This window comes from Calidris pugnax, unplaced genomic scaffold (genome assembly GCF_001431845.1).
Source record: "Calidris pugnax isolate Ruff unplaced genomic scaffold, ASM143184v1 scaffold209, whole genome shotgun sequence".
Lineage (NCBI taxonomy): Eukaryota > Metazoa > Chordata > Aves > Charadriiformes > Scolopacidae > Calidris > Calidris pugnax.
Genome location: NW_015090978.1, coordinates 864,542 through 886,393, shown reverse-complemented (window position 1 = coordinate 886,393; position 21,852 = coordinate 864,542). Strand labels below are relative to the sequence as shown.

Sequence of the window (21,852 nt, the reverse complement as noted above, 5' to 3'; positions counted from 1 at the left end):
TTCAGGTTCTACACGTAATGTATACTTTATGCAATGTATGTTTGACTTCCAGCGTTGAAAAAAAATAATTATAAGCACTGTACTGCAAACTGGCCTTGCTACTGAGCAAGATGACAGAGATGGATCCCAGCATATAGCTCACTGAACAATGGAGATAAAACGTTTATTATTAAGTTGCCAGAATCTGCTTGCCTCAAAATCATTGCTGAATTTAGAATACTTATTTTAAAAAAACGCTTACTTAAGTAAGTGGTTGAGGCAGAAAATTTAAGTGTACTTACCTGCTGCTGTAAGCGAAGCTTGTCTTCTTCTTGCTGTTTGATTTTTGACCTTTCTAGCTCAACCTGGTGTGCACATTCTTCTCTGGCTCGCCGCACAGAGTCCTGTAGCTCCTGCAAATTTCGTTCATGCTCTGCTTGCAACTCCTTCTTTAGTCTTTGAAGCTTAAAAGTGAAATATTTCTATATGAACCCGTAGGTGTAAGTGCTTAAAGAGCCTTTCTTACAACTGTTACTTCTACTCATGACAGAAAAAATGTTATCCATTTCAGAAATTAAACAATAGAAATTCTATTGTTATCTATATGTTTGCTACATACACTTTTATTAGGTTTCAGTTTGACTAATGACCTGCAAATTACTACATTTGGGCTACATACGTAGTCTTGCTTGACTATTGTAAAAATGGAGCTATGCGTATCTCTACTCTGTCTTCTACATGGTATTGCTAAAGGCAAATTTTATATCCACCTTTCTACTAAAAACTAAAATGCTAGAAATACTCCAGTGCAGAAACAGTGAAGTCACAGGTCTGGCCAAGATGCCTTTAGATAATTAAGATTGCACTCTTCAAACCAAGCATATTGAGATAATTTCTCATTGAGCTAAACAGAAAAACAGTCCTTAACAAGTTTGAACTTTCTGGAAAGATGTTACTGGCCCAGATAACTGCTAGCTGAATGGAAACCTCTCCAGATACCCTATTTCTCACACTGTGGAATTGCTAAATGAACCCTACATCATTTTGTCTAGACGGTTTTGGAATCCACTGATTTTTATTATCTTTACACCCTCAGGTCAGAATCTCACTAAATTTAGAGCAACTTTTGAGACAAACATGTATGAGATTCAAAATAAATACTTTTAGTCAGACTGAAATGCATTAGCCAAACCTAATCACAAGATTTTTTTGCATACATGTTGAAGGTAAAGTTGGACACTATTTACAGCACAAACCGCATCAAGGGGTACAGACAGCCTGAGTACTGAACAAGACACAAGCTCAACCAGCCCACCCCTGTGGTGGAAGCTTTCTTAACTTTCCTCACAAGCACAGGAGGAGCTGATTAATCTGAGCTACAGGAGGAAAGAGAGAGTTTGTTGGACTGCTAAATCACCACAGCAGTTTACCTACAAAATTGTGAGTTTGTTTTGAAGTACCAAAATAGGCAGTTTATTTTCTTTCTTTCTCTTTTCATGCAACTAGCTTCCCTGAGGATTCACACCTATTTCCTCATCTTGGGAGTGTTCAGTGAGATCTGGAAACAATGGTAACTACTGGTTTCTCCCACACGCTCTTTGGCCTTGTCACTAAAAAAAGTAGGAAATAGGAACTCTGTGAAATTGCTGGATAACAAGGCCTGAACAACTGAAGTTTCTTCCAGCTCTCCTTGGCACCTGCTATTATTTCAATTGTTAATCTAGCAATTGCTGGTTAAGTAAGGCACTCTTGTACGCCTGTACAATGTACATCTGACACTACTAAACTTAAAACTGAGGTCTGCTCCCATATAAATGTCTCCACTAACACTTGAATTCTGTTAAGAATAGAAAATTTACAAATTTCCATTTAAGTAAAAAAAGTGCAGTTATAACAAAACTTGGCTTAAATTATTAGTGTTCCTCTATGTATGAGTAGGAATGTGGCTATTTCAGTTCTTATACAAAGGTCACAATTGTCTCTACATGAAAACTCGAGCCTTTAGAAATAGTTCATGCAATAGCATTGCTTAAAATGACCAGAGATTTTTACCTCTGATTCAGCACTAAAAAGCTGTCGTTCTCTCTTATCTAGATCTTTCAGGGTTTTCTGAAGCTGTTCTTCCAAAACAGTATATTCTGTTACCTAAAAGAACAAAAGAAGCATTTTTTTAACTGTAGTAAAATTATGTTTTAGGCAAACTAAGAATTTACTGTTGCTCTGGTATAAAAAATTGACAATTTTTTATTTGGAAATTTACATATAAAACAAAGCTCCAGCTTCTAATGAGGAAAGGAAGAGCCTTTCTTTCCAATACAATAAAGTCTAACAGGTTACTGTGCACAGCCAGGTTGTAGAAGTGGTATTTGACCATGCAAGTGAAAGGCAATTAAAGTCACAAAGCTCCCAAAGATAGAAATCCTTTGGGTTAGCTTGCTAACAAGTATTCTATGATTAAGGACTACTTTTAACTTTTTGGACTAGATGCATGGATACCAGTAGGTGTGAAGACTAAACACAGAACCTTTGTACTTATGAAATATTTTGTCAAATTTATAGTGATGTGATTTATAATGAGACTTTGAGCAAGTATAAGAACAAATTCCCTTACCTTTTTCTTAACTAATGCTTCTCTCTCTCTATCTCTTTTCTTCCATTCTTCTGCAAGAGCCTGCATGTGGGCCATTTCCTTCTTTTTAAGCTTTTCAAGGCAAAAAAGGAACAAAACCCCCAAACCAGAAAACCAAATAAAAATTGTTGAAAATACAATTCCAAAGGAGAGAGTACTAGCAGACCTAAGCCTCCTAGTATTTCTTACCCTTAACTATAAATTCAAAGTAAGCCCAAGTTTGAGAAAAACATCCCAACAAATTAGGACACTAGATTCTCAGTGTCTTTTTATAAGAAGCAGGCAACTAACACCACCTAGAATGACTCTAAGAGTAGAAACACAGCAATGGATTTTGACAGAATAAAGAAATGCAATGCTAACATTTAACAGCAATAATTTGAACCTTCAGTATCTACTGTACTTCATAAACAATAACGGGAAATTGTGAAGGGGGTATTCTGTATTTCGTACCTAGCACCTAATTGAGTCACTTAACAGAAAATAACTTCCTTCCTTAAGAGTCTTGAAGATATTTGTGTACATCTAAAGTTACATATTTTATATGAGCAAAATTTAGTTCTTATTTGAAACAGTGGCAAATTTTAAGAAAAACGCAGTCAATATTCCTCTCCCTAATTCTGCTAAAACTTCTCTAGGAGTCATACAGTTTAGGAAATAAACAGAAAAAGTAAAAACCTGATTTTCAAAAATGTCCTCTTGCATTTCCTTCCACATTTCTAATTCCAGAGCTGCTTTGTATTCAAGAGTTTCTCGAGGCTCTGGATGGTCAGCACAATGAGGCTGAGTGTGAGGGACATGCCGTTGTTGACCAGCACCTACACACTGATATAATAACAGTGGATTTTTAATGGGAAACCCAACTTTTCAAAGAAGCATTCAAGGAAAAAGGGTAAGATTTATGTAAAGTTTACTTGAGAAGAATCTGACACCAGAACTTCTTGCACTTTCACAAGCCCGTAGTCTTCCAAAGTGATAGTGTATGAAAGCTCTGCTATTCTGTTGCCTGACCTATAAATAGCATTAAAATGTTATTTTAATGAAAACTGTCTTAAAAATATAAAAAGAGTTTTAAGAAAACACACAAAACAGTGAAACTGAGGTGTTAAAAGGTTCCATATAGCTTGAGACTCTAAACAGTTGGCAATGTGACAACCCAAATACACACTCCCATGTATATTGTTTTAACTTGGGGACTGTTTTATACATCTACAGTAAACTTTCTGACTTTGACATTTCTGAACTTGACATTGGGAACCTATTTAACTAACAGCTTACTAGAATCAGCATATCCCTGTACCAAGAAAATGATGCGAAATTATACTTGCAGTCTCAAATCTTTCTAAAAAATACACCTGTTAGGTATTGCTAAGATACTCAATGAATTCCACCAGTCTTACTTCTTTAAATGTTGGCAGTAGCTTTCTAGTTAACCATGGACACTTAGCATACCATGTGTGGTAAGCCATCCTGGGTTTACTAAAGTACACACTTCTGAGAGCTTCAGCAACAGAGAACCAACAACTTTAAGTGCATTTACAGGTTAAACATCAACCTGTTCTTGTACAGTGAAAAAGTGTTTAGATAACATATTTTAATAGACTAATCTGAAATTAGTTGCAGTTTCTGCTTAAGTAGAGCAGTTTGCCTCTGTCTGCCCCATCTCTAATAGCAGAAAACATGGAATAAACAAAGGTAGTTTTCTTCACAGAAAGACATTAAGAGGAGGAACACTCACATATAATGTAGCTGAAAGTTACCACTAGTCTAACATGAAAGTTAGTGTAGACCTACACTTGGTCAGGAAAAAAACTATCATTTCAGATATAACTACCCAATGATGCAAAGGCAATTACACAATTACTTGAAGCCTGGAAGCTGCAGAATTAAGATTGCAGAAATGCAACAAAAGACTGCAGGAATTAACCATAGCTGTAGTTTTCACAGGAATTCTCTTCCAGCAAATATAAAAAGACAACACTACAATATTTTTTACAAAGCTGCAATCTTCTACACAGTTACTTGCAAGGGAGAAACCCAAACATTTGTCCTTCACATTAAGTTAACATAAATTACTGCATTAAATTTTTTACAACCTTTATTTTTACAACTTTCTACCAGTTTTAATCTACCAATTAAAAAACAAAACAAGATTCAAGGTAGTGGACCTTGGAACTCCGAGTAATTAAGTCCGTTTAGCTTATCAGTGTAAAAAGAATGTTACACCAACAAGAGCAAAGCTAAAAAGCTATCAGCACAGCAAAATAAAGACTTGATTACATTTTGAGAATGCCATCTAGTGGTTATTAAGTTTTGTGCAAAACCAGATTTCATTGTAACAAATTTATTACTACTGAAAGAGTGAACCTTAATGTACAGTGAGATCACAAAGTAACTCTCCACACAATGAGGCCATGGTGGCTTTCACACAAAGTTAAAATGCAGCTAGAGATCAATTTTCTATCAATGTGGGAGGAGGGTGGATATCAGTCTTTATGGCAGTAACCTGGAGTTTCCTGTGTGTCAAATATAGTATGTTTTATTCATCTGTAGGATTAGCAGTTTAAAACTGACCTCAGTCTTAATAGCAATTATATTTATTTCTAAAGTCATAATCAAGTTCCATTATCACAGAGAAGATGAGGATCTAGACACTTGGTAGCACAGCTCACATCTTCAAAACGGAGATAGGATGGAAGCAACTACAACTTAAGTTTCTTCATATACATAAAAAACAATGTCACTTCTCTATGTAAATGAACACTTACGTTAGTACAAAATATTAATGAATAACACTGCTCCTTCTAATGTACACAAGCTCAAACTCCTGCTACTATCACAGGGTATAATCCTGAATTAGGAACATCTCCACACTATGGATATATCTGTTCTCCTAATTTTCACTGAAGTCAGTCATATCTATAAGCATGCTGTGGAAAACAGTCATAACTATTTTCTGGAATAACAGCAGCTTTTTGTAATTGTTAAGTAACTTATATCAGGCAAGTGCCTCAATTTCCAATGTTTTCCAATTATTTATTTCTTAAATCTGTCCATGAAGCTTATCTAAGATCATGATTACATTAAGGTTTATTACAATGACTCTGGTTGTGGTATGGGGTTGCACAGTATGCCTATGGCAATTTAACTTTTAATATCTTGGATGCCTATTCCCACCCCCATATTGCAGTACTCTACAGCCTGTTTACCTATTCAAAAAGGTAAATAGGAAGAGCTTGTCCTTTTTCAAGGAAACCCTAAAAAACCCCAATTCTTCAAAACTTGCTACAGAGTAAGTATTTTCTTAAGTAGTTTTACCCTTGTGCTGCTGTGACACTGACTGTTTCATTACAAATCTGACGCCAGCATTGTTCACCGTTACCACCCAAGAACCGGGTTTTTTCCGAAGCCAAAACATTTGAAAGCTGAAGTCTCGCCACACCTAGAAGCAAGTCTTTGGCTGTTTTATCCTTGTGCCACAATTCAACTAGCAGAGGTAATCTGAAACAAAAAAGTTATTTTAGCATCAGGCATCAACACAAAAGAGGAAGCATTGCTATTCATTTGGGAAAAGGACCTCATGTTGTAAAAGTAACTTCCTAAATCAATGATGGTCACAACTTTCAAACAATGAGATGGGTTTACTGCGTCTCACTCACAGAGGAATGAGATTGACTGACTTAATATCTTCTCTATCACTTAGGTACAATTATGATTCCTTTCTCCAATTATTAGAAAGAACAATGCTGCAGTGAAAGCAACTGACTGAATAATTTTAACAGACCTAGTTCTTATTTTATAAATACCTACAAATAGATTTTAGTCACTGCCACTCAAATACATCTTCTCCACCTCTTCTTTCAAAATACCACTATTTTGATGACTCTTTATCCCACGTTAAACAGTTATCAAAAGCTGATGGGACTAATGGGAAAATTGTGCTACAGCCCTCAACACTGAACTCAGTTTTGTAGGTACCTGGTGTAATGCATTGTTAAAACTATGCTATCGACCACTGAATTTAACAACTTACAGCAACAGCACTTGCTTCTGTAAGCAGTGATTGCTGCAAAAGTACTCAAGAGATAAAAGCCAGAATTTTAGAGTCGCTGACTTTAAATGTAAGTAACAGAGAAAGTGGAAGTGGCATTAGCCACTTGGATTTGTCACTAAATTCTCAAACAGTTGATCTTAAAAAAAAATTGAACTTGTGAGTGCATTTACAACAAAAAATAGAAGAATGCAATTAAGATAAAAAGAATGCAAATTATCACCTGAAGAATGTATCTTGAAGCTGATGAGGTATAGTTGCAAAGTCAAATGCACAGTAAGACTGTGGAAGGAAGACTTCCATGTTTTTTCTCACTTCTACAGGTGGGCTTGTCATAATAGGTGCTGCACTGCCAAAAAATGGATACGAGTACCTAATAAAAACAATAACAAAAATAACCAAAAGATAATTTAATATATACTTTTTAATAAAACCTTCTGCAACAAGAAAACCAGTTTAGACATCCTTCACTGAAGCATAATTTGTATTAAAGTTAGTAAAAAGTACACAAATACATCCAATTTAATTCTTGAATACGTTCTCGTTTACTTTAGCACTGACCCGCCTTCATTTATATTTGCTGTTATTTTGACAAAAAAAACTTTAACCTGTATGTTTATAACAATCTGAATTAATCTCTATATAATAATTGCAGAATTCTTATAAAAGTGAGCAGAGAAACAGAAGGAATATTAGATTGAGATATAAATGTTCTCAAGTAGCAATCTGTAACTAAGTTTACAAGTAAGACTGGTCTAATACACAATAATTCATACCTAAGTATACATATCCACAGTGCTGGAGCGGGTCCAGAGAAGGGCGACAAAGATGGTGAGGGGTCTGGAGAGTAAGTCTTATGAGGAGAGGCTGAGGGAGCTGGGGTTATTCAGCCTGGAGAAGAGAAGGCTGAGGGGAGACCTTATTGCTCTCTACAACTACCTGAAAGGAGGGTGTAGAGAGGTGGGGGTCGGTCTCTTTTCTCAAGTCACAGGCGACAGGACAAGAGGAAATGGCCTCAAGTTGCGCCAGGGGAGGTTCAGGCTGGATATTAGGAAAAAATTTTTCACTGAAAGGGTTATCAGACATTGGAATGGGCTGCCCAGGGAGGTGGTTGAGGCACCATCCCTGGAGGTGTTCAAAAGACGGGTTGATGTAGTGCTGGGAGGTATGGTTTAGTGATGATGCTCCTTGTTTGTTGTGTGGGTGTCTATTTTTGTCAGTTAGGTTGACGGTTGGACAAGATGATCTTTAAGGTCCCTTCCAACCTAGAAGATTCTGTGATTCTGTGTTAGCACTACTTGAAAATTTCAGTCACATTTGAAGAATTTAGTTTTCATTTCCCACACTTTGATTCACTAAAAGGAAAGCTGAATCATTTTACCAATGTGATTTACAGTGTGGCCTGGAACTACTCTAGTTCAATGTATGACAAACCACAAAGGGAAGGCTAAGAATCTCTTGAATTTTACTTTGCTCAAATTGATGATGCCAGCTGTTAGCTAAGTTACTGATAAAATAAATGCATCCATAAAGCTTATATTAATTTGTAGAGGTACAAAAAAGGTAACAGAAGATGCTTTATTTCTTGTACGGGAAGACTATCAAAAACCCCTGATATACTCAGAATGATACTGCATTTACTACACCGGTTCTTCACTCTAAGGCTAGAACATGCTTCACTGCCACGCACAAACTGGGTGATCTGTCTCTTGCTAAAACGCTACAAGGACTTCTTGGTGGAAACATGGAAAGCTATAGAAATCACTCCTTCACTCAGCTGGAAAAGAATCCAGAAAGGCAGTAGGTAAGTCATCCTCCTTTTCCTCTAAGGACTGAATGATGGCCTGTATTGTCTGACCTTAAATATTCAAGTGAGGTTTAATGCAAATTACAGTGCAGGTGAAGTGTTATGTGCTATCTTTAATGCTGTAATGTTCACAATTTTAGTGACGAGTCAGAGGAACGTTCCAAAGTATTTCCCTACTGAAAATGAGCTCTGTAAAATGCATCAGGCAGCATGCTGCCAGCAATCATTTAGAGTACGAAGGCTTTGTATTGAAAATAAGTTAGTTATTACCAAGAACAGTATCAAAAATAAACGATACCTTAAAATGCAATTTATTGGAAAACCAACGTCCAGACGACGTATACTTCGTAAGTCTATTGAAAAGCAGAAGTGATGAGAGGCTGCTGGAATGACAATTTTTGGTGCTGAGACAGGCTCAGAAGAACTGGATGCACCCGCAGGGTTGGGCTGAGATGCAGTTAATGAACCATTATCAGCTGAAAACACAGAATAGAATTTGTAAGCTTTTCTAATAATTCGTTCTGCGCACAATAACAAAATCTTGGACAGTTCTCCCACCTTAAATGCAAGTATAGATAGGTTGCTTCCCTGAGAGATTTCAATTCCTAATGTGAAAAACAGCCACTCTATTTGTAAGATACTCCTTCCGAAAAAAACACCCACAACCACATCAGAACCCCAATATATTTAAAATCTTCTTAAAAGATTCTGTAATATTTTAATTTTTTTCATTAATCTTCAAAGCTATGTAAGTTTATCTCACTGAAGAAACATTTAGACTAAGATCCAAGAAAATAAATTCTTCAGAACAATGCTGGAAGACTTTGGTTTCAGCAGTTTATGTAATTGTTCCTGCATGCCCTTAAGTTGGCTAGAAGAGGCTGGCTTACAAAAAAAAAATCATTTACAGTAACTTAGTTTGCTTTGGGTTAACTAACCTTTGTAGGTTGGAACTGAAAAGCAGAGCACCAGGTCAATTTCAGTGCTTATGTAAGGCAGCATTAACTATTGGTCCCAAGCTGAAGTTTAACTATTGAAATAAATTTAAATGGTCTAGCTAGGTCTGCAAAGCACATGTGCTTATGCCCTTTGATCAGAACCCACCTACTGTGATGTCCATTTCATAATATAAGAAGCAGAAGCTATAGTGTCTGTCCAATTGCATCCAGGCTTCTCAAGTACTTACCCTGGGACCCAATACCGCCTTCAAAGATTAAAAGGTCAAACTACAAGTTTTACACACAGCATTTCCAAAAGGTATCCTCCAAAAAACATTTAAGTTAATAAAGCAGAGAAAGAGGCAAAAAAACTGTCAGAGAACTCAACTGCCTTCTGTAAGTGTCAGTTGTTCCGATCCTCTTTCTTCATAATTATCTAAAATGTTTCCATAATTATCTAAAATGTTTCCATTTTTGTCATTTTTTTTTTAACAGATACATCATTACTATCATTGACTTATTTTTTTTTCTGCTTGGTTTTGAGTGTTCCATTTGCATTAACAATACAAAAAAAAATTCAGTACTACTTCAATATCAGCTAGTTAGCACAACATAGGAATGAAATGATTTTCAGTGATTCAGGCGTGACTAGATTGCCTGGTGCAATGAAATGGCTGAATAGCAGTTTAAGGATGTCACAAGAGAACAAAAACTGCATACAGCCTACTGATAAAATTCATTTAAGTTGCTATTATATTCAAATTTCATTCAATGTACTAAATGTGATAAGTTTTGCATTACTGGCATCTTGCATGTCTGACACTAGAGGTGACTTTGTTCTGCTCTGTGATTTGGAAACTGGAAGCTCTTCAGTGTACTGTTTGTTAGCCTCTTGGCAAGACTCAGCCACCAGCCCTGAAAGGGAAATGTGAAATGACACGTTTTACAACTTACCAAAAGAGTTCTAAAATTATTATTAATAGTAATAAAAAAAGCAAAATCCTGGATTTTTTAACTGCAGATTCAAACTAGCTGCTGTGTTCACAATACCTTTTCTTGATACACTCCATATGAAGGACTTAACCCTTGCTTGGATAAGATCAGTTAGGACTAAAAGAAAAGTTCGCTAAATTAGCATACAAATCCTGAGAACATGTTCTAGGACACAGATTTTCCTATACAGAACTGTGAGTCTTTAGGACCAATCTCAAAAGAACAGTAATAGAAATACCATTAGAAAAAGAATCATCTGGCTTTATTCACAAATCATCTCTTAAGATGCATGTTCAGTAATATTCAGGAAACTAACAATCTTTATTCTGAGCTTTACACTATCATTAGTATAGTATTTTTCTCTCCCTCTCATCTCTGTTCCTCTTTGACTTCTCCTCAACCCAGTCCTCAAAGACAAAACACGGGAAGGCATAAGGCTATGTGGGCTAACAAGTCCCTACAAAAGGATAATGTAAAAATAAACAACCCTGTTGCTTGGTTTTGTCTAGTAATCTGAACAGTATGAACACTTATTTTCACAATTTTTTATCCACACAGTAAATTCCTTAGAAGTCTTAGAACTCCCTTATTTCCCCTGCCTTTCTATTTAATAGATGTGAATGTTAGGCCATTTCACCTCCTCATCGAGCAAGTCAGTTTCTTCATGGGCTATTGTACTGAACCTTCTGATTTTCAAATTCAGGGAATTCCAAACATTTCTGGTATTTTTCAAGCTGGTGACGATCCACACCACTTGTAATCTACACATCACCAAATACCCAACGTGGGTCTTCCAAGTGCTTTCAAAAACCACCATATTCAAATGTTAAAATAAATAATAGGAGGAGAATAAACATTATGCAAGTAATTCTTACTTGCGTGAATTTTATCACCACAGTACATAATCCAAGACCACACTTGACAACGGGGGAAAAAATTATATACCACATACCCTTTTTCTTTAGTTTCGTGCCTTTTTCCAACTTCAGACTTTCAACTTCACTTTCTGTTGCTTCATCTTCTGTTGAGGAAAAGTGGTCAGCTTGAGACAGGACATCCTGGGACCTCTGCTGGAGGTTCTCTGTTTTTCCACTCATAGGTGAAAGAACTTTCTCCTGTGGCTGTTCAGGTTCAGTTGGAGCATTTACGGGAATCAAAGGCTGAAAAAAGCGATACAGTTTTCTTATTGATCACAGCTTGCACTGAAAAATTCAGTCTACAACATTTTTATAGTTTGAGACAATTTTTCTGACAGAAAAATGAAGCAATGAAAGGATTATTCATATAAAGCAACCTATTCTTTCAGGTTTTCTTTTACATACTTAACAGTTAAACAAGACTTAGAAAGAACAATTTTTGAACACAAAACTGTGAAACAGTGTCTAAATCAACATTAAATGAGTAAGCTGTACCTGGGCACTCAAGCTCTCCCTTTGCAGAATTACAGATACCCCAACAGTAGGGCCCATATCCAAAGGCAACTGTGGCAGTTTCTGTTTAGCTCTATTTGGTGGAACAAGGACAAATGCTCCTTCTATTGCCACAGGGTGTTGATCAATCTCCACACTTCCTTTCTTCAGTAGTCCAGACAAAGGTATTTCAGTGCTTCCAAGAGACTGGTCCCCACAGCAAAGATGGATCTGTATATATTAAAAAAGTGCTAGAAAGTAATTGGAACATGCACTTCCAGTTGAACTGTTTACCCTCTACTAACGGTAGCATAAATATAACAGATCAAAATGTTCTCAACATATAGGGACTAGAATAGAGGTGATCAAGCATTTTGAGCAGTATAAGAAAAGATATGAAATACACAAATACGAGCACACACAACATACATATACACACCTTCCTCCTAATCTGGCAATTAGTACCTGTTATGACTAAAGTCATCCTTTTGGGAAAAAAAACGTATTAATTATAAGGATACAGTGCTCTGATTCAATACCCTAAGTTTTAAGAAGCTGAGTAGAGAAGTCAGAGAAAGAAAACTGTGAATCAAGAAGTGGATCTGATCTCTTGACAACTCTTGTCAAGTCATTCCTTAACACGATGAAAGCACCTGTAATTCTCTGTACGAGTACATATTTACAATATGATAAATTAAATATGTTGTTTCAAGACCAGAGACTAAGATTAAATTCCAAATACCTCAGTGCATATGTTTCCCCAAAAACTGTCATTAGAAAAATATTTAGAAGTTGAGACAAAAAATCTGAAATAATAATGTAAGATTTCAACAGAATCATTCTTAAACTAACAGTACCGGGGAAGCTCTTGAGTGCCATCACAAGCCATATAACAGACAACCAGGGAATTAGGCCTAGTCAGCATGGGTTTATGAAAGGCAGGTCCTGTCTGACAAACCTGATCTCCTTCTATGACAAAAGGACCCTATTACTGGATGAGGGAAAGGCTACCTAGACTTTCAAAAAGCATTTGACACTGTTCCCCATTGAATTCTCATGAAAACACTGGCTGCTCACTGCCTGGATGAGCATATGATGTGCTGGATCAAGCACTGGCTGGCTGGTCCCAAGGAGTGGTGGTCAATGGAGTTAAATCCAGCTGGTGGTCACAAGCGGTGTTCCTCAGGGCTCAGTGTTGGGCCCATTTCTGTTTAACGTCTTTATAAACGACCTTGATAAGGACATAGAGTGTATCATCAGTAAGTTTGCAGATGACACCAAGTTAAGTGGGGGTGTTGATCTGCATGAGGATAGGGAGGGTCTACAGAGAGACTTGGATAGATTGGATCGATGGGCCAACATTGATGGTATGAGCTTCAACAATGCCAAGTGCTAGGTCCTGCACTTGGGCCACAACAACCCCATGCAGTGCTACGGGCTTGGGGAAGTGTGGCTGGAAAGCTGCCTGGCAGAAAAAGACCTGGGGGTTCTAGTTGACAAGCAGCTGAATATGAGCCAGCAGTGTGCCCAGGTGGTCAAGAAAGCCAATGGCATCCTGGCTTGTATTAGAAATTGTGTGGCCAGCAGAAGTAGGGAGGTGATTGTCCCGCTGTAGTCAGCACTGGTGAGGCCACACCTGGAGTACTGTGTCCAGTTTTGAGCACCTCAATACAAGAGATATCAAGGTGCTGGAGTGAGTGCAGAGGAGGGCAACAAAGCTGGTGAAGGGCCTGGAGAATAAATCTTATGAAGAGTGATTGAAGGAGCTAGGACTGTTTAGTTTGAGGAAGAGGAGGCTGAGGGGAGACCTCATCACTCTCTACAACTACTTGAAAGGACACTGTAGAGAGGTTGGTGCTGGTCTCTTCTCACATGTAATTAGTGATAGAACAAGAGGGAATGGCTTCAAGCTGCAACAGGGTAGGCTTAGACTGGACATTAGGGAAAAATTCTTCACAGAAAGAGCGGTCAGACACTGGAAGAGGCTGCCCAGGGAGGTGGTTGAGTCAGCATCCTTGAATGTGTTTAAGAGTCAGGGGGAGGGGAGAAATTTGTAGAGTAGGGATGATGGTTGGACTCAATGATACCAAGGGTCTTTACCAACGTGAATGATTCTATGATTCTATAACCTGGATAACAAAACTGGAATGGTATGTTTCAAGAAGAATAACTTTAAAAGGATCTGGATTCAAAATTTACTTTATATAACTAAAACTCTTATTTACCAGCTGTATCACTAGAAACTCTATACTACACTAAACCAAATAGTCTCATTTTGTACTGAGTTAAGTGTAGAGCCAGACACAAATTGCCATTAACTGTTTCAATACTACCCAGAGAACCACTTACGTTGGAAAAGACCCTTAAGATCATTGAGTCCAACCGTAAACTTAACACTGCTAACTCCACCACTAAACCACGGCCCCCATTGAAAGGCACAGTTAAAGGTAAGCAATATCCCCAACAGCCCAAATATGGCTATAGTATATTTAACAATAGTACGCGGCTAAGGAGTGGAGAAAAAAGCCAGATATCTCTTATTAGTCACACAGAGTGCTGAGGACAGTGATTTTAGAAGTTTGGCAAGGATGACCTGAGCAGCTGGTATGGGTAAGCTTATCCCAGGAAGCACAAAGCAGGACTGTAAGTTACAGATGGTCTGATTGCAGAGCAGGTCCCACAGCTCTTGAGAATGCAACATTAGCTCTTTGGGAATATCGTGTTTCAGCAATATCTTTTATCATGACATATAACCCAGCTTACTATAGCAACCGTAATAAAGAGACTGCACTCCATCTGAGCTGAGAAACTTGCTGCTAGGGTTTCCATCATAACAGAATCAACTTATATTTGAGACAAAATGCGGGTCAGGCTGAAACCGGAAGACGCTTCACCTTCCAAAACTAGATTGTATTATGGTATTTTGTTTCTTTTATTTTCATTATTTATTTCCATTCACATTTGAGAGAAACAGCTTACCTGCAATTTTGACTGTGCACAAAAATAACTCTGAAGAACATCAGCTGTACTACGTATTCGAACTGAAGCTCTCTCAGGCTCAAAGTTTGGATTAATTAAATCAGTGAAAGGTTCATTTGTGACATCATTTCCCAGTAGTGAGTAGTAGAAAAAAAACTCGGGCTGTCGTTCAGGAAGCTTCATAGTACTAGGTACTAACTAAAAGAAGATGCAGAAAAGAAAAAGGTTCTCTCTGTCATTGATGTTTAATTACTGTAACCCATAAGCATTACCTTGGAAATTAAAGAGCTTTAAGTGATCTCAAACTACCAAGCAGCTGACCTAAATCCTAGCTTGTACTACACACAAAATAAAAAGAAAGCTTTTATACTAATATCCAAACTAATTAAAAAAAAGTCTTACTTTAAAAGCATACCAATAACTTGCAAAATGTGACTGACATCATATCTTCAGTAATGTCAAACACCACACAAACATTCAGAAACAACCAGTGCCTCCACAAAAATATTTATAGTGTAAATAAACAATGCAAATTATATATCAAGTTATATAATAAAGACTGAAACAGCCAGCAACAGCTACTTCATCCTATAGCCACTGCAACTGTGAGCTCAATGCCTAAAAAGGCACAAGCCACCCCAGCATGATCCCAGTATTTCTACTTCCCAAGGCCCTATAATTCTGACATGGAAAATTTTTTTCTCTGAAAAATTACAAGACTGAGGAGAGTTTATCATACACTACAAGTTAGAGTACAATTAAAAAAAAAAAATCACACTGGCTTGGAGTCCTGACTTTCACAGTAGCTTGGGCGTATCTATATTTTTAAATCAGTCAATGTCAATCAGTGTGGTACAGTACAGAATAAGCACAGCAGCTGAGGTCTAAAACCGAAATAATCACATTAGCACAGCACTTCATCCAAGCTAATAAGTCCTTCCCTTAGGCAACCTATAAACCCTACTGTTTCATACACCTTGTGAATCTGAAAGGTATTTCATCTTGCTTGGAGTACAGCACATGGGCACCACACTGAAGATTGATATTTCCCATACACATACTTTTTATACTATATTGTAATATAAATGTATGCATTTCATAAGAGTGCATAATTTCAAGTAATGCAGTTTTAGTACTCCAAAAGAATTCTGATCTTTATCTGTGATTTGACATGTAAGCACATACATAAAGTTTTAAAAACCAAATTTATGTATATTAATTCAATATGAGGCAAGGCTATTTATTGCAAGAAACTTGAGACAATAAAGAAAATCCTAACTAGAAATAAGGAATGGGAGGGGGAAAAAAAAAGTAGGATAGTACTTCTTTAAACCTACACATAGCAGGGAAACAAACCTGTTCCAATTGTGTGGCAAATGCAATGGTTACAGACAACACAAAGTAGTCTCTGCAATACTCTGCTGGTCCAATCTGATGATAGCCCTCTTCTTCATTCAAGACTGGTACAATACTTTTAGGGTCTAGTCTAGAGAAAAGGGCAGATGCTAAGAAAGAAGAAAAAAAAAAAGTAACTTGTGACCTTATTGACTACTGCAGGAATTTGCCTTATTGTAATTTTACCTTTAATTATTGTACATGTAGAAAGAAAAATTACCAATAAAGATCTTGATGCCTGATTCCAAAGCATCTCAATGCAAAAAAGACTTAGGTATAGCTACCAAAAAAATTCTGAAATTAATTTCTGTTCAGTGGGTACAGATGTTGTTTTGAACTCTATGCTAAACAGAATGCTAGTGCATATTTTTATTCAGTGTTACAGTGAATAACATTACAGTAACTGGAACTTTATTTCATCAGGTTAGAGTCTACCATGCTGTTTCTTTGTTTTACAGAAATTACAGAAAATTCAAGACAGTGGCTGCATATGACAACCTGATCAATTGCTTAAAGTAGTATGATGTCTCGTTCCACAGACCTTTGCAATGTTTCATTTAAGGATTTTTCATCTTAAGTCCTCAGTGCATAGAACAATGTTTGAGTTCTGGTTTATTTGTTTCTACTCTTTGGTACCAGTAATTCAATACATTTCAAAGCATGTCAGGTTACACCAAATAGGAAAAATACCACAGCACTTTTAGTTGTGAGCCAAGAGGCTGTTTAAATCACTGGAAGTTTTAGACCACTTAAGCCAGTATGCAAAAAAAAAAATAAATCCCAAAAGGAAGACATCTCCTTAACTATCTGAACTGGGTAGTCTAGCTTTGTCATACCCAATGCCTGAAATATTATCCTTAAAGTTAATGAAAACCTGTATGTTTAATTTCCTCCATTGCCTAAATATGGTATTGACTAATCTTGAGATGAAAGAAAGGGAAAAGCTTGCAAACTTGTTTGCACCAATTATTCCACAGAAAGCATAAAGTGGAAGACAGCACTGGGTGAAGGCAAAAGGGATTTCTTGTGTTTTCCGCCAGTTTCATGAGGGGTAGGAGAGTTTGCTTGCAGAAAGATCACATGAGAAGTACGGGTTAACATATCATTTACAGGAGTTCCAGTAGTTCTTTGCCTCCTTTACAAACTTTACAGTATGAAAAATTCCCCAAGCTTTGTTGTGAGCCTGAAAGGTTAAAGTAAGCTAAGTGATTACACTGGAACATCCATGCTGCCTTAACCACCTTTGCAATGCAGGCAAGTCAGCAGTCTGGATCAGAAAATTTTAAAGCACTTACTGCCACTGACCTTTTTTTTTTTTTTTAACCACAGCCACAGCTCATAAGCAGATGATGAATTTACAATTAGGAAAAAGCTACCCCTCGGCAAAGAAACACAAAGTATTTAAGTAGGGGAAAATCCCCTAGTTGTAACAGAGGCTCAGTTTTCAGGAATGAGGGACATAGACTCTCCGGTGGGGGATAAGGTGGGAGGTAAATCTGTCTGGTTTGGGGTCTTAAGTTTAAAAATCAAGCTTCTAAGGGTTTGGGTTTTGTTTTTTTAGAACTACTAACTTGCATTAAAAAAAACAGATTAAAAAAGTATTGAAAAGCACAGCACAAATAAAAACACTTACTAGCATTAATATTTGAGTTCTAATAGATTTTTGACACATTTCAGTAACTACTTTTGCAAGGAAAGTACAAGGGAGTCCAGAAGTGGAATGAGTCCCAACAGTTAATTTCACTACAAAACTTACCAATACAAAAAACTTATTTACTACAACACCTTATCAATAAAACATGATTTAAGTAATGAATGATTTAAATCAGATTAAAAACTCATCATAAAAGGGAAGCAGCCTATCCAACAAATGAAATATTGCACTACTTCAATTCCAAGGCCGAAATACTGAAGCTACATTCTCTGAAGAAGTTTCTTTATTATTTGTTTCATTACAGAACTTTCTAAAGCCCTGAAATATGACTAAAACGCCCATAGCAGTAAACAATTAGTTTCAGATCAGTTGGTCTGCAACTCTGTTCATCTGAAAGGTCACACAATTATCATATTAAAGCATCCTTGTAAAGTTATTACCGCAAGGTTCATTAATCAGCTATAAAGGATTCACATTGGAAAGGCTATGAAATTAAAGTTCTCTTGAGACTCAAACCAACACATTTGCAACAAACAATATATTCACCTCACACAGGACCATTTTTAATTCACAGTGCACGATATTATGTTACTTACCCTTCCCTTCTCTAGGGGGTGCCTCCTTTGCTTTAAAACCATCGACTAGTGCTTTTGAGTCAGTCTCCAGTACAACACCTACTTGTATTTCAGATTTAAATTTAGTATATTTGTTACTAAGCAGAGGATACCATTTAGGTGCCTACATAAGTAAAAACAAAAACCAAAAGTATTTAAAAATTCAGGAAAATAATGTAATGCTGTTACAGAAAAGTTAGACTTCCTCTAACATTTCTATTTCATCATCTACAGGAATATACCTTGTTTTCTCTTTCCAAAGGTTTGGTTTACTTTAAGGACATTATTCTACTGAAAGAACACTAGCTGAATAGACTCTTTTCCACTGATTTGTACAGTAAACAAGTTAACAAGATATGCCATAAATCTTAGAAGATAAAAACTACAGTTTCTCAACTGAAAGTGCAGAGTAAGTTATAAGAAGCATAAATCCTTAAGAAATGCGATGTCCAAACAAGACACCAGCATCCTGTTATGACCCATATCAGAGTTATGTTTTGATAAAGCACAATGTAGAATTTTAATTAAATTTATATGAACAATTACAATATGTTCACTTTATGCTGTACTAAGGAGCTAGACCTTCTGATCACCTAAAACACCTTCCACAGACATCCATTAAAAAAAACCAAAACACAACACTTGACTTAACACTAGTTGATGATGCCGACTCAATTCAATTGCTTTGAAATTTTTTTCAAGGCAATTAAATCATGGAATTGCTTAGAAGTATCACTTACAAGTGCACTTCAAATTCAGAAGAGCAAGGCTAGTAAAAAAGTATTTTCATTGGCCCGTGTTATAGAGAGTCAATATGTCTCTCCTCTAAAAAAACAAAAGAACACAATCAACTAGGAATCATATTCCAAAACACTCTGAAGTTTTGCCTGTGCCTTAATTCAAGTTTTACTATCTGTAACAGTCCTGTTATCAAAATATAAATTTTTAAAGCTTTATACTCCATTACATACCTGTTTCTTCTCCTGCACACCCCTTAAATCAAGCACAATATAGCCTATGTTCTCTTTAGCTGAAGATACAGGATCCAATGCAAAACACTGGAGTTTGATAGGTGTACGCTGCAGCCTGAGAAAACAACTCAGTTGAAATCCACAATGTAAGAGTTATGTCTGCAATTAGTTCACAGAAATAATTCATAACTTTCAGACATACCAGTGATACAAAGTGTATTTTTTACAGAACTAGTTTTAGTAGGTCAGAAACTAGTTTATATTGAATATCTAAAAATTAATCATCAAGTGGGAGAACGAACAATTGGGTTAATTTTGTAAGAGGAGTGTACTGGAGTCTCACAGAGCCTCAAGCACTACTGAAAAGACATTAGATATAAATAAATTTGGCCTGATGCACATACAAGAAATAAGCACTGCACCTCATATGAAACTGGGATTTCACTTGTGAGGCTATCTTAAAAAAAAAGATTTGTGCAGAAGATTTTTGTGCAATGCACTTAACAATACTTAGAGACAGAGATAACGTGTCCAGCATAAGGTACATTTAGGCTTTTTTCTCTCAAACATCAAAGGTAATATGACCCTTTTAACTTCTTTGAAAATACAGAGGTAATATAATCAATCTGTCAGTCAAAATCAAGTGATAGTTATGGAAACCTTATCTTTTCTATTTGACAGTTTCTAAAATATTTTGCATAGGCTTTTTAGGCTTGAAGTTAAATCAATTCTGTGTCACAGTATGCATAAAGAAGCTTGAATCCAATGCTCAAACTATAGCATTATTAATTTGCTGTAAGCTCTTGAGTTTTTTTCAGTAATGTAAAAACATACCCTTTAGAGTTTTCAAACATCACTTGTTGCCACAATAGGCAAAGGTAGCATATGGTAAGACATTTGATATAGCAGTGTACTGCCAAAATATAAGTTTCAAAAAAAAATTCAGATTACAGTAATACAAAAACTGCATTTTGTCCATACAAAAATCTGTAAATCTATACAAAAGCTGTAAAGACAAGAAAATTAAGTTTTATCTCTAAAGTAGACTTAACTTTCTAATGTTACCTGTGCTGATGAAGTGCTTTCCTATCAAGTTCCCAAGCCAATTCTGTAGCAAATTCTGGCTGGTCAGTGTGCTCTACAGGATCAGTAGCCAACTGTTCACCATCAAACTTTGCTTCAACTATAAGCATATGCTTGGGTCTTTTTGGGAAATAGCGCCCTGCAAAAGGGTGTAATTGCCATGCACCATCACTAAACAAAGAACTGAGAGCTCAGATTTATGCCATAAATCAATTACATAAAAATGCATTTCCTGTATCATCCTACCTGTATCATCCTGTATCATCCTACCTACACTTACTCTAAAGCTATGTTCATCATATTAGAAAAAAAAGTATTCCCACTATGCAGAAGAAAGAAAGAACATACCATGAAGCAGATTATTTGGGAAACATCCAGAAACAGCAAGACATTAAGTAACAAAGAGAAAAAAGGGACAGAAACAAGACAACTAGTATGATTTAGCTTTGAGAAATCTACGATTGGGAATAAATCAAGTGAAAAGGTTAGAGACAGAGATTGAATGTTTTGCCTCTACTGCAGACTTTATCACCAAAGCAGCAAAACACAATCTGACAAAAGCCAAGAAAGGTGCCTTTCCAACTACTTGTTGTTGGAAACAACAAAAATCACTAATAGATAAGGAGAGTGCCTAAAGTTGTACAGGATTTTTCCTGGGTTCAGCAAATCATCCCGTATTCTGACTAACAGTTTAAATGACAAAAATGAAGTGAACGCTTGTAAAACGCAGCCCTACCACAGCACAGGGAGGGGCCAGACCCCCGTCGGAGAACGGGATCCTATTTTAAAGCTTCCCTTCAACACAGAAAGGACATGGACCGGCTGGAACAGGTGCAGCGGAGGGCCATGAAGATGATCAGAGGGATGGAGCACCTCTCCTATGAAGACAGGCTGAGGGAGCTGGGATTGTTCAGTCTGGAGAAGAGAAGGCTCCAGGGAGACCTTCTAGCGGCCTTTCAATACCTGAAGGGTGCTGATAGAAGGGCTGGGGAGGGACTCTTTGCCAGGAAAAGTAAGGATAGGACAAGGGGAAATGGTTTTAAATTGGAAGAAAAAAGATTCAGATTAGATCTCAGGAAGAAATTTTTTCCTATGAGGGTGGTGAGACACTGGAACAGGTTGCCCAGGGAAGTTGTGGCTGCCCCATCCCTGGAAGTGTTTGAGGCCAGGCGGGATGGGGCTTTGAGCGACCTGGTCTAGTGGGAGGTGTCCCTGCCCATGGCAGGGGGGTTGGAACTCGATGATCTCTAAGTTCCCTTCCAACTCTTACCATTCAATCCTTCTATGATCCCTGGCAATGGGAAGCTTTAAAAGCAAACACAAATGGTCAGAGAGATAATAGGATTATAC

At 36.9% G+C, this 21,852-nt stretch overlaps 1 protein-coding gene across 3 annotated transcripts in view; it reads right to left on the bottom strand.

Moving 5' to 3' along the window:
* Window positions 1-21,852, bottom strand: part of CEP120 (centrosomal protein 120kDa) — a 40,014-nt gene that overhangs the window by 17,824 nt on the left and 338 nt on the right. The window contains exons 2-17 of one of the 3 annotated variants that reach the window (XM_014953445.1): window positions 20,485-20,641; window positions 19,420-19,534; window positions 18,431-18,572; window positions 16,142-16,290; window positions 14,786-14,983; window positions 11,810-12,037; window positions 11,350-11,557; window positions 10,206-10,319; window positions 8,765-8,942; window positions 6,883-7,032; window positions 5,927-6,109; window positions 3,523-3,619; window positions 3,287-3,433; window positions 2,591-2,680; window positions 2,032-2,124; window positions 282-443 (exon numbers count right to left, since the gene is read on the bottom strand). In XM_014953445.1, coding sequence (XP_014808931.1) covers window positions 282-443; window positions 2,032-2,124; window positions 2,591-2,680; window positions 3,287-3,433; window positions 3,523-3,619; window positions 5,927-6,109; window positions 6,883-7,032; window positions 8,765-8,942; window positions 10,206-10,319; window positions 11,350-11,557; window positions 11,810-12,037; window positions 14,786-14,983; window positions 16,142-16,290; window positions 18,431-18,572; window positions 19,420-19,534; window positions 20,485-20,641 — 2,411 coding nt within the window. The remainder of the gene's footprint in view (window positions 1-281; window positions 444-2,031; window positions 2,125-2,590; window positions 2,681-3,286; window positions 3,434-3,522; window positions 3,620-5,926; window positions 6,110-6,882; window positions 7,033-8,764; window positions 8,943-10,205; window positions 10,320-11,349; window positions 11,558-11,809; window positions 12,038-14,785; window positions 14,984-16,141; window positions 16,291-18,430; window positions 18,573-19,419; window positions 19,535-20,484; window positions 20,642-21,852) is intronic. The other 2 variants (XM_014953446.1, XM_014953447.1) reach the window with 2 other exon arrangements.